Genomic DNA, 13147 nt, shown 5'->3' with positions numbered 1-13147 from the left:
CAAGTAAAATGCAAGTTCTGGCTTAGTTCTCAGCTGTGTCACCTCGTCTCCCTGTCCCTCTGAGGACAGAAGTTGGGTGGCAGAGCAAAACAATTCTACCAGAAGAAAACATTTTTTAAAAATGACTACTTAATTATATTTTTCTTCAGCCATAGAAACCCCATAATTACTTCAACTAGGCTAAAACCACCACAAGGTGTCCCTTTCCACAGCAGGGGTTGGAACTAGACCACCTTTAAGGTCCCTTCCAACCCAACCATTCTATGGTCCTACAAACTTCTTCACACAAAGCTCCTGCTTTTGGTGACACCTGTGTGTCCTGTCACTGTCCCCCTGAGTCTGAGCAGGACTTAGTGGTCTAAAGCACACTTAGCCAGCTGCAGGTTAAGTTAGAAAGGTATCAAAGCAGCAATGCTGTCACCTCCTTTTTAGTGGGATCCACGCCTTCAGGAAGTTCATCCACTGTCCTGTGCATCAGCACCTCTCGGGAGTAAATCCCTTCCCCGTTGGGCACCATGGCAGGGCTGCTGTGGCTGTTGTTGCTGTTGTAGTTGTTGGTGTAGCTGTTGCTGTCACTGTGGCTGAAGTGAGATTTGTACTCCGAGGAGGCATTGGCTGCAGCTGAACCAGCCAGGTTGGTCGTGCTGAGGGTTCTCTTGTTCAGGCTGAGGTTGTTCAGGTCCTACCAAACAGAGGAAAACACCTCATGATGAGATGCTCTGGCAGAGCAAGTTGGGGATGATCCCAGGATCTTTCTGCTGGGGTTGTGGGGGACTATTTCTGGCACAGACTGTCTGTAGCTCCAAAGCAGCAAGGGGAAAGTCCCAACTGAAGTGTTAGTGCAGTGCCTCCATAAATGCTACACCTTGGTGTTAGGACTGCTAAAAGCACACATCAGTGAGAGCTCTTACAAAGAACTGAGGATACTTACAGCAGTCTCATTCTTCTCAAGATAACATCAGGGGAAGGCACATGTGGGACGACAGAAGGTGAGGTTAGATGTCTACCATGTCTAAAACATCTAAATTACCTGCACAGCCCTCCCTGATGAGCCATCTCTCCTCATCCAAACCTGCCACTTCCTTCCAGCCTTCATCCTCACCCTGCCCAGGCCAGAACTGACCCATGTGACAATGACATTTGGGACTGCTGGGACCTCATTTACTTACATCCCCCACTGGGCCATGCCCTTCTTGACCAGGGGACCCTTGTTTGAGGTTTCAGGGGCTCCACCACTGTAAACTATTCACAAAACACTTAACTACACCCTCTTAGAGCTGCACACACCTTAATTTGTTCTGCACTAGAGCAGCTGGACAATGTCCTGCTCTGGGCAGGACTGGAAAAGGCCCAGGAGGTTTGGGTGTATTTATAGGTAATTTATCACATCTCCCTCTGCTTCCCACAGAGGAGCACAGCTCTGCTGATGGCAGCCTGGGGTTCCCATCCCTGCCCCGATCCTGGGGTCCCCTCCTTGGTGCAAACAGGCTGGGGGATGTGGTGGTGTGTGAACCCAGGTGTTTCCCACTTGTATGGCCAAGACACAACTCACCACTTTGATCTCAGGTATGGCTGACACATCTCCCAAGCTGCTCTTCATTTCCTCATAGGACTTGCCATCCTAAAGGGAAAGAGAGAGCTGTGAGAGCCATGGGCTGCCTTTAGCCCACACTCCTGGGTCTTCAGTCCACCCTCCTGGCTCAGATCATGAATTTTAAAGCCCAGTGATGGCCACTGGTGTGGCAGCTCCTTGCAAACCTCTGCAATCAGAACAATCTGAGCTTTCACTTGAAAACAAAGAACAAAAAAATGAACTTCAGCCTTTGCAGTTGTGCAGTAACAGGTGAAACCAGGAAATTTAAAGACTTTGGAGCAGAAGGCAAATGAATAGAAATAATATTTACTGCTGGATTTAAATCTTTTACATTTTTGTTGAATCCTGCAATGCATGAAAGTATTCATTTCTCCAACTTTCCTAATTCATTCAGCTAAAACAACAGATTTTTTCAAAGCCTCAAGTCCTGACTTCTTGTAATTAGGTGCCGTGTATTACCAGATACCTCCTTTTTCTATTAAAAAAAATGGAATATGCTAGATAAATTGGCAAAGCTCATGACTGTGTTTTCCTAAGCAGCCAGGAGATGTCAGTTCTTAACAGAATCATCCAACAAAGTTTCCCAACAAGAACAAGAAACATAAACACATGGACTGCAGAGAAAACAGATTTAGACCCAAAACTGAGCAAAGAACACACACCAGATGTTTCTGGGATGTCAACAGTTTGGATGGCTTGTCTGTAGTTGCTGAAGCTGCCTACAGGGGATATTTTTAGAGGCACATATTTTATGAGCTGTATCCTTGTTTTTCAGCAGTTCCTCGGGAAAAAAAAAATAAAACAAAACCAGAAGTTTTGACCTTTGTTCTAAGCATCAACATATTTTTAGGGTCACTGTGAGTTGCTGTCTTATCTCTCCAGATCCAGCTGTCAAGACTGGATCCACCACCACGTGGATTGGGAAGAAAGACAATGCAAACTCAGATACAGGAAATAAAGTATCTTTGTCAGAGTTTTCCTGCAGTGTGGAGTCCTGGGGAAAGAGGGGGAAAAGGAATTTTTCCTTTGCAGTCATCTCTAGGAGCAGGTTTCCATTTCAACATAGGGAGGAGCTGGTATTTGTAACTCTGGTTTTGAAGGCTGCTGTGCAGGGACCAAGGGTGACCTTGCTCAGGAGCTCCTGGGCCCTGATGGGCTTTCCACAAACCTGAACATGAGACCTGTCTGCTCACATCTTTCATTTCACCACAGTTTGCCCTTAAAGCTGGCTCATAAATTTGCCTCTGTGGCTGCACTTTTAACAATGAACTTCTGTTGCTTTGGTTTGGGTTTTTTTTTTTCCTTTATGATGCGGGCGTGACTGTTTTCTCTCTAAACTTGATTTTACTACTCATAGTCCCCACCTCTTTCTGGCTGAAATAAAAAAACTTGATCTGGAAACTAATATTTATGAAAATATGAACATTGTGAATTCAAGCACATTTGCAAAGGCCTCTGTTTCACCACACAGGTACTTTTTTATTGGTGAAGGAGCAGAAGCTGCTCAGACAGCACCAGGAACTCACATGGCAGGGGCTTGGAACTGGATGATCTTTAAGGCTCGTTCCAACCCAAGCCATTCCACAATTCTGTGAAGCTCAGGCCATTTCCTTGTGAGGTTTCACTCCATGCATCCTGATAACACCCTCCAGGCACCCCTGAGTAGCCACAGGGTTTTTCCAGCAACTTACACTCCATTTGTAGGGGTCCCAAGCGTTGAACCACCCTGTGAAGTTGAGGGGTTCATAGCCCTGCTTCACCAGGATGATGGGAGTTGCCAAGTCCCTCCCAGCTGGATGGGTCTTGAGATACTCCTTGGCTGAGGCAATGGCCTCGTTCCTCTCCTGTGTGTTGGAGGCTTTGCCAACCCAAAGGAAAATCTGCAAGGGCAGAAGGTGTTGAAGGTCAGCGAGGCACTAGAACCTGTGCAGACACAGCTGTTTGCTCCCCCTGCCAGTGGGAGCAGAGACAAGACTGGAAATGTGTTTTCCCAACAGTCCCCTGTGATTCTGAGCCCAAATTTACCCCCAGCCAAGGAATATTTTGCTTTTGAGACAGGCATGGAGCATAAATATTTCAGGTGACAGCTCCTGTGCATTTCAAGGCAGCTGAACCCAGTCACAGATCCAACTCAATAACCACCAACTAAAGCCAGAACCTGTTTGAAAATATGTCTGAGGAGAAGGGGAGGATGCTTTTTCTGACCTCTTCCCATGTGTCCAGCAGCATGACATCATCTTCATCCAGGTCCTCCTGGCAGAACCCGACCACCTCGGTCATGATGAACCGACCCGTCTGGTTGGAGCACTCAAAGAGGCGAGGCTGGTAGTGTGTGATCTGCTCCTGGAACCTGCCTCATGCATGGCAGGGCAGGGAAAAGCAAAAAAGGTGGGAATCTTTCCCCCTAGGCTTACTGCAGGGCCCTGAAGCTACTTGTCCTGGCCCTAAGGGAAGAGGTGGAACACGGCAGCACCCATCTAAAGGCCTAGAAACCAGCAATGTCAGGTATCAGGAGTTTCTTAGACCATTTTAATGACTTCCAAAGGTAATTTTTTTTTTCTCCACCCAAAAAGGCAAAAGCAGAACCCTTCCCTCATTGTGGCAATGTACTTCATGTCAGGTGAAAGCCACACCAGATCACTTTTTGCAGAGAAAACCATTTCTCCACCCCCAGAGGGCTGGAGAAATCCATGCTGTCCAAAGCAGCTCTAGTCTCATGATTCTCCTGGGGCTGCTGCTGATAATGGAGCTGGAAAGGGAGCCTGTGGCTCCTGCAGCCCTCTGGACAAGATATGGGATAGGTTTACTGGGGAAAAAGGAGGATGTAGCACACCCTTGTCTGCAGGCTTTGGACCTGTAGCTCCCACTTCAGGAGAACCCCTGGCCCAAAAGCCAGGAAAGAAACACCCTGGCATGGTTTCTGACCAAGGTCTTGGTGATATTCTGGGTCCGTGCTCCCTTTATTGAGGACACAGTATCAAAGTACTCACTTTCCTGCAAAGTTTTGATCCCTTGCCTAATGTCCCCTGGCCAGGCCCAGAGGAACAAGCAGGTCACTATTACCTCTTTTCACTGGCATAAGGTGCTTTGCCTCCCAGAGCTTCCCAGAACTCTGCAGGCTCCTGTCCTTCCAGGATGGTGTGTTTGTCCCGTCTGGAAATGATGTCAGCCACCATTTTTGCCATCTCCCGCTCATCTCCGCTGCATCCCTGTGCCCAGGATAAAAGGATAAAAGATGGAAGTGCAGTTAGGGACAGACTGGCAAAAATTATCCATGGGGAAAAGCTGGCTTGGTCCTCTGGAGAGCTTCAGACCTGCTTGAGTGTTCTTGAGCTGATCACTCAGAATCAGAATAATTTCTAGTCCTTGAAGGGACATTTAGTGCAGCCAATGGCACCTAGAGCAAAACTCACAGAATTACAGAATTATTTGGGTCAGGAGGGACTTTAAAGATTATCAGGAACACCTTCCACTCAAACAGGATGCTCCAAGCCATATCCAACTGGCTTTGAAGACTTCCAGGGATGGGACATTGACAACTTCTCTGCTTTGATCTACCACCCCATCCTGACACACAACTGAAACAAGATACATGAATTTGCTCTCATCCCTGCTGATTTCTTACAGCTGGAAAATGTAGGATGATTTATTTATCTGAATGAAAGCTGTATGAACACCGACAATGAGGTGAGGTGAACCCCAACATGGGTTACTTTTGTAGAGAAGGCTTTTACTGCTGACCCTCCACAGACAGAGCCCTTTCCTGGGTGCACTTTCCTCACAGAATCATTGAATCATTAAGGTTGAAAAAGACCTTTAAGATCATGAGGTCCAACCATCAGCCCAGCACCACTAAATCATGTCATCAAGTGCCACATCCACATATTTTTGAATAGTTTTGACTCCACCATTGCCCTGGGCAGCCTGTTCCAGTGCTTGACATCCCCTTCTGTGAAGAAAAGTTTTTTAGTATGCAGTATTAACCTCCCCTGGCACAACTTGAGGCCGTTTCAGCACTGAATTAATGAGCCACCTGCCCAAGGACTCATCTCCATGACCTAGCAGAGGCAGGAGACTCAAGCCCCACCTCACCCATTTCAGATCCCTTTGGCTGCCTCCCCGTGTGCCGCTGCAGACTCACCTTCCCACACCACAGGTAGCAGAGCTGGCTGGTGCTCAGCAGGAAGACATCGTTGGAGTTGAGGGAGGAGGCTCGGGCTGGCACCTCCGTGGCCTTGGTGTTCACCTCATCCGTGCCCCTCACCTGGAAGAGGCGGATCGCCGGCTCAGGGCTGCTCTTCTGAGCCCGGCTCGTGCCACCCTGCAAGGAGAGAGACAGAGAGAGGGAAGGGTGAGCAGGACTGGGAGGTGAGGAGGACACACGGATCCAGGGTGTGAGTGATTTGAGGAAGGCTTTGGGCTCGCAGCCCTGCCCGCTGTTGCAATAATGTGTCACTGTCATATTTTCTGAAAAATCCCTTCACCAGGATTTCTTCTCCTGGGAAGCTGAGAAGCCTCAGAGAAAAAGGAAAACAATATTATCTGAATGCTTCTCCTGTGTTTTGCTGCTTTCAAATGTGCTCTGGAGATTGTTTATCAAAAATGTGGTTGCTTAATTGGTTTCATCTGAATTGATTTTACTTAAGGACCAATCACAGCCAGCTGTGTCAGGACTTTGGAAGAGAGAGTCACGAGTTTTCATTATCCATTCTCTGTTAAGCCTTCTGTCTGTATCTTTTCTCTATTCTTTAGTATAGTTATATAATAATACAATATATTACAATAATACAATATATTAGAATAGAATAGAATAACAAATAAGCCTTCTAAGAACATGGAGTCAGATTCATCATTCCTCCCCTTGTTGGGGTTGCTTACACATCCAACAATAATGAACCATGGTTCTGCACTGAGCAGGCAAGGAAATACAAGCATCTTCTGATTCCAGGTCAGAATGAAACCTACATGGCAAAAATCCTACATTTCTCCCTGACTGCAGAGTCCTGACCAGCTCCCATCAAGATCCTCAAGGTTCATGTGACCAGATCTTGGTGCCTGTAGAGGATTTGCCATGCAAACTGGGCAAGGCATCTGCACCCTGATTTCCAGCTGTGCTCATCTTAACTGAACATCTGCCATGGAAACCACAGAGTGGGACCAACACAGAGGGAAATCCCCCTCTCCCACAACCACAGGTGGAATTTCTCCACCACATTTGTCAGCAGCCAAGGCAGCGAGTGAAGTGGGTTGGTAGTTATGTGATGTGATTCAGGCAAGGATAATTCAAATCGTCTTTGTAGGATATTTTGAAGGACCCTCTCTGGATAGCAGCACTGGTAATTCACAGGACTGTCTTATTCTAACACTGCAAAATATTTTGGGACAGAGTCGGAATGAACCTCACACATCACTGCTGGAGCTCAGGGGTGGAGCTCAGTTGAGTCGGGTCAGCCCAGGACTGTGTTTACTCCAACAGTGTTCAGACTGCTTGGGGAATCCTAGAAATGTCCCCTCTGCCAGCCTGGGCAGGGCTGGCAGTCTCCTTTCCTGAATATCAGCCCATTTTTATTGGACTATTTCCACTGCAGCTGCTAAGCCATCGTTGGTGCTCCCACCTCCCAAAGCCAGGTTGTTGGAACGCAGGACATTCCTCTGGCTGCCCTGGAGGACTCCAGACCCTGGCAGGGGGCTCAGAGACCTTGGCACAGAGTCAAAGACACCTGTGCCTTTGATTTTAGCCCATGGAAACAATCACCAACTTTGTGTGAGGAGTTACAAGCCACAAAGGTTTGAGTAGAATGATAGTGAATTTATCACAGGGTGAAAAAGTACAATTTTGGGGATTTAGAATGGGGGTTCAAGAGGCAAGATGGAGGAATCGTGAGTGTCCTGTCCTTTTTCTTCTTCTGCTTCTTGTCCCCCATCTTCTGCTGTGATGGTGGCACTTCTGGATTGGTTTAGAGTAGAGACAGACTGTCTAACATAGGTGGTAGGTATTGGAAAATTATTGTAAATAAAGCATAGGTAGTTCTTAGTATAAAAAGCCAACACCACCCCAAGGGCAGGGACTGTGCCACAACCCGACCTGCTGGACAGACCTCAGCAGGGCAGAGAAAGAATTCATTAGATAAGAGAAAATAAACAGCCTTGAAAAGCAGAGCTGAGGAATCTCGACTTCTTCTTCGGTCGCAGAGCTGGGAAAAAAGACTCTTTAATACCTGGGGAGCCATTTCAGCAACACAAAACCCGAGAGCAGGTTACCTCGTAGATGACCAGCTTGCCCTTGAAGATGGCCAGGAAGTGCCTGGGCTCCTTGCCCATTGTCACCCGCACCTGCACGGCCTCGTCCCCGTATTTCCTGTCCAGCTCGATGGCATTGAGGGCACAGGCAGTGATTTCATCCACGGAGGCGTGGCGGCCCTGGGGGACAAGGGGGTGACACACACAGCGTGATGAGGGCAAGGGTACAAACCTCTTCACAATCCAACACCTGCCAGTCCCAAAGTGTGTAATATCATGAGTTCAGAGTTAAAACTTCCAGATATTTAAATTTCACTGGCATTCTGGTTTTGCAGACTTTAGAGTCCCATTTTGAAGCTTCTCTCTGCATGAAAATATACTTTAAAAAGGAAAGCAGAGATGATCATATACCCACAGAACTCTAGGAACTGAGGCTTTAAGGGACAATCCAACTTCAAACTTTGACCTCAGCACTGCAAGCCCCATCATTCTTCAGTCTTTCTGTCTGATTTTACTGGTGATTTTACATCAGCCTGATGCCAGTTTGGGAACAGTGTCCATACTACCTACAAAGGACAGCTTGGGATATTTGAAACTGATGAGCAAAGTGTGTCTGAGTTCTTCCGGGTGCTTGGGTTGGGATTTTTGTGTGAAATTGTTTCCTTCAGCTTTAGGCTTGTACAGCAGGCACAGACAGCACAGTGCCCTCTGCTCTGCTTTGACCTACCTGCCACATGTAGAGGACATAGTGGGGTCTGCCTGACCTCAGGTAGGTGTACAGGACCAGGTAGCAATCACCCCCATAGAACTGCCCATACATCTTGGGATTCACTGGCTGCATTTCCAAGTCCTCAATCCTCCACACCTGGGGAACAACAAATATCTTGGTGAACAGCAGTGGAGTCCAGGTGAGGACAGAGCACGACCCTTTGGCTACCACACCACTGAAGCTTCAGGTGTTCCCTCAGTTCCCACCACTGGAGGGAAGAGACCAGGGCTTGACCCTCGTGAGGAAGCTGTAAATTGCCATGAGGTCCATCCTCAGCCTCCCCCAAGCTGAACAAACCAAGTAATGCTTGGAAACAGGCTGATTGCTGCACCCTCTGCCAGCCAAAGGAGCTCTCTCACCTGGATCTCCCCGGAGGCATCATCGACCATCCTCTGCTCAGCTGCGAGCTCAGGCCTGGCGTGGAGCTGGGTGGTGTCAAACTTCACCTGCTCCACTTTGGCTGTGTCAAACAAAACAGAAAGAACAACAAAAACAGAACAAAAATAAGAACCCTGTGAATGCACGACAACACAGAAACCCTTCCCACAGCCCTCACCCACAACCACTGTACAGCAAGTAAAACCTGGTCCAGGTTTGCAAAAAGCCACTTCTGCCCCCAGTAAACCAATGCTGATTTTGGAATATGCAAGAGCTCACCCACTTCATGTTGACCTGTGACAGGCTGGAATTGGCCACACAGCAGGTTCCAGTGATGGCTAGCTGGTAAAAATATTACTAGTCTCCTAACTGAAAAATCTTAATTTTTCTCCAAATCTATAAATATTTCCCTCCTTTTAAAATGCTGATTTCAGAAATAAAATGCCTACATTTCTCCAGCTCATGACAGAGCAAGAGAGTATTTACAGACAGCACAGAGAGAAACAGAGGTGGAGAGAAAAGAGAGGACTTGCAAGGGAAGGAGATTTGTGGCTCTCAAGCTGTTATTGATGGAGACGTTCAGCATCTCTGTCACCTTCCCATCATTCATCAACAAGTTCTCTCTCTTTGGAATTGTTCAGTCTTTGGGGTTAATGCTTTGTAATATTCCCTTCAGCAGTGTGATAAATACACCATGTATACCCAGTGTAAATTCAGCATCATTGCACTGACGTCAGGAGGGGATTGGATGGATGCCAGTGTAAATGGAAGCAGAACTCCTTATCAGGCTCAGCATTAGCCCTTTATAAAGGAAATCTGGGAGATCTGCAAGTGGGAATTTTGCATACAATTCTTCAGAGAGGAGTAACTCTCTGCAAAAATCTACATTCAGAGTAAGTGGCAATTTGGTTCATATAAGAGAATTCAGCAGAGCTGAATGTCATTCAGTTCATGAATCCTTTCCATCCACTGAAGAAGATGGAAAACAGAAGGCACCAGGAGAGTGTACATTGGATTTTTGAGATCCTGAAGGCAGGAGACAGTTGATGTGAATGATGTTCCCTCAGCTATTGCTTAGCACAGGTAGGAAAGACAAACCCAGGACCAACATGCTCACCAATTTTGCCTGTAGTGTAGACCTTGCCCAGCCCTTGTGTTTCATTCTTTTCTGTCCACCTCTGGAACAGCTGTTTGAACATGGCTGACTCTGCTCCATCATTGATCACCTCAACGTTGGTGGATGAAGGATAGCCTTTGGCTTGGATAAAACCCTGGTGGGGTTCAGAAAGGTCATTAGTGAGCTCTTTGCTTTTTACAGACTTGGGAAGAGGGGTGTGGGCCTGAACCAGCCTGAAGAGTGTCCCTCGCTGAACACAGGGTGGGATTCAGTCCAAGATTTGCATTCAAACTAATCAGAAGTAACTGAAGACTCCTGCTGTAGTATCCATGCTTACTTCTGTCTTTAGGGGACTGAACCCTACTCCTACCTCTTCTCTCCAAACTTTTTGTCCCTCTCTAAGCCATAAAAACTGTTCTGCCTGAAACCTGGTAGAGAGCATGGGAGTGAAGGGATGGAGGCAGCTCAGCACCCCCAGAGCATGAAGTTTTGAAGGGACTAAACTCTTACAAATATTTTTTCTTCTTTTTTCTATTTCTTCCCCTAAATCCATATTATTTCTTTGCAACAGTGCTACCATTGAGTTAAAAGACTATTTCTACAATACGAGTGGGAAGAAAATGTTCTGTGTTCTGCCACAATGCCAAAATCCTTGTTCAGTTTTGGGAACTGCTCCTGTGTTTCTCTCAGAAGGCTCCAGGATGACCCGAGGTGCAGTGCTGGCAGCTGTGGGAAGGAGCCTGATTGTGGCTTTCTCAGCATCCAACTTCTGCTGTAAAAACTGCAGCCACACACTGCCCTCAGGGAAAAGCAGAGCAGATGGTTCTCCCGTCCCTCCCACCTGCCACACTGAAAGACAGACATATCTTTTGCTCTACATGTGTAGCTCAGGGCCAGAATTTGCAGAGATGATTGCCTGCTAAAATGAGTCTGAGTCAAGCTCTTGAAAGGAGCACAGAGGACAGTGAGATAAGTTTTAAGGCATTTTTAAGCTTTTCTTCTCTGAGACAAGAGGTGCAATCCTATTGAAGCTGGGGGTCTCCAGGTAGGACCTTACTGAAGGTGGACCCACTGAATTTCAGTGTCTCCTGGACAGATCCCATGGAAGATGAAGCCATTTATGGTCTTCCCATAAGTAAATGTCTAATTAAAAGCCATGTTCCCTCACAGTCTTCACTTCAACATGCTAACTTGTAAAAAAATACCAAATACCTTACTTGCTCAGGCTTCCTTGAGGGTAATTTTTTCTGAGAGGAAGAACTGATGACTGCTCTGACAGAAAATACCACATGGATGTCAGAGCCCCTTTATTATCTGTTAATGCACCTTTTTTTGTCAAATTCTTGACCCTGCTGATCCTCTCTGACTCCACCATCCCCTGAACCAACAGTTCCCAGAAGTTCACTATTTACCACTTAGAAAAGTATTTTCTTTTATACTTGATTTTCTTTAACCATTTTTTTTCTTAGTTTTAGTGGCAGGTCTTAGTCCTAGCACAATTTGATGACTAACAATTTTGTATTTATGTCATCATGCTTCCCCTAGACATTCAACTTCTCTCTCTGTTATTACACAGGCCAGCTCCCCAAGAGCTACACTTAATTGTAATTAGTGGTCAGATCTAGATCAGCACCTATCAACCGCCCACGACATCATTTGCACTCTATTACAACTCACCACAGCTCGAGTGAATGCTGCTTTTTTCTCTTCTGGGCTGGAGGCTTTTCCTCTCCAGACATAAATTTTGAAGCCACCTTGGTCTAAAATGTAGCAGTCCTGAGGTTAAACCGAGAAAACAGGAAACAGAAAAAAAAACCAAAGTGAAAAACTGTGCAGAAAAAGCTCATCATTTGTAGCCAATTCAGGTGGATCCTTGTTGAAGGGTTAAGTTAGATGCATATCCAGCTCATTTCTCCGCCTTGCAGAGCTCTAACTCTGGTGCAGCCATTATCAGAGGTGACAGAGAATTAATTTCTTATGGTTTATAAATGGAGTACAACTACCACCAACCCCACTGGGCAGGGGCTCACAGGTGTGGGCACACCAGGCTGCTGATTTAGAACTGTAACTAGCTAAAGTCTGTATTTTTCTTAGGTATTGCTCAAAACTGTCTATTACCCCCTCAGAGGAGGTCCTCTCAAACCACAAACACCACCAGCTCTAAAAGGGGCCAAGAGAAGTGTATGCTGAAATACCTACCCTAGCCTGCTGCTGCCTGCATTTATACCCAAATCTGCTGCTAAAGGAGCAGTAAAGGTCCAAGTGAGACATCTTCAGCATGAATATTTTGTCCTCATTGAGATCCCTGACTGGAGCTCAGTGTTGCATTGCTGTGAATGCAGCAGGATCCCGAACCCAAAGGGGATGAGGGGTGTGCTGAGCCCATCCCCACAGCAGACAGCTGGGGCTCCAAAAACACTGTGGGACCAAAGGCTGCTCCTTTTTCAAACTGAACTATGAAAAAAGAGAAAGGGCTTCACATGTCTGCAAAGGGAGGCTGAGATTTTACCAAGGCTGACATCAGGATGAAAAGGGGAGCTGGAGCCTTGCGGCACAGCGCGGCGTTGGAATGGGCTGGTCTGCACTGCAGAGAATTAAGGATGAGCAATTCTCTGCCAAATTTCAGTCAGAGGAAAAGCCTCTGTTTCATGAAAAACTCTGCACAGAGGGTCTGTCAGGAAATCTCCTTGCAGGGTGGGTCACTGAGACCAGCCACTTGCTACGGCAGGAAAACAAATCTCTCTGGCTTCGTGAGCAGAGTATTTATTTGCTCTGGAGTCAGCAGAGGGAAGGCTATCCTTGAACATCAGGTATTAAGAAGCCTTCATTCCATCTGGAATTTATTCCTGGTATGCAGCTCTCCCTGACTGTGATTGCCAAGCTAATATAATCCTTGGCTGAGAGCATCAATTTGCCATCTCTTCTTGGAACAGCTTCAGCACACCACCTACCTCCGGCTGCTGAGACTGTAGCAGGGCTAAGCTGTCCTAACCTAACAGGAGGGCTAAGCTCTCCTAGTGATGGAAGGCCTGATAATTTTCAGGAAACA

General features: G+C 46.8%; 1 protein-coding gene across 2 annotated transcripts in view; it reads right to left on the bottom strand.

Annotated features, from left to right (window-relative positions):
• VILL (villin like) overlaps window positions 1-13147 on the bottom strand; it is a 36521-nt gene that overhangs the window by 2082 nt on the left and 21292 nt on the right. For both annotated transcript variants that reach the window (XM_059838787.1, XM_059838795.1), the window contains exons 9-19: window positions 11776-11874; window positions 10099-10252; window positions 8963-9063; window positions 8562-8699; window positions 7856-8014; window positions 5736-5915; window positions 4658-4803; window positions 3800-3944; window positions 3286-3474; window positions 1553-1621; window positions 422-682 (exon numbers count right to left, since the gene is read on the bottom strand). In XM_059838787.1, the coding sequence (XP_059694770.1) occupies window positions 422-682; window positions 1553-1621; window positions 3286-3474; window positions 3800-3944; window positions 4658-4803; window positions 5736-5915; window positions 7856-8014; window positions 8562-8699; window positions 8963-9063; window positions 10099-10252; window positions 11776-11874 (1641 nt within the window). The remainder of the gene's footprint in view (window positions 1-421; window positions 683-1552; window positions 1622-3285; window positions 3475-3799; window positions 3945-4657; window positions 4804-5735; window positions 5916-7855; window positions 8015-8561; window positions 8700-8962; window positions 9064-10098; window positions 10253-11775; window positions 11875-13147) is intronic.

This window comes from Haemorhous mexicanus, chromosome 1 (assembly GCF_027477595.1).
Source record: "Haemorhous mexicanus isolate bHaeMex1 chromosome 1, bHaeMex1.pri, whole genome shotgun sequence".
In the NCBI taxonomy this organism is placed as follows: domain Eukaryota; kingdom Metazoa; phylum Chordata; class Aves; order Passeriformes; family Fringillidae; genus Haemorhous; species Haemorhous mexicanus.
The sequence above is the reverse complement of the archived record's forward strand: the minus strand, read 5'-3'. Positions and strand labels throughout refer to the sequence as shown.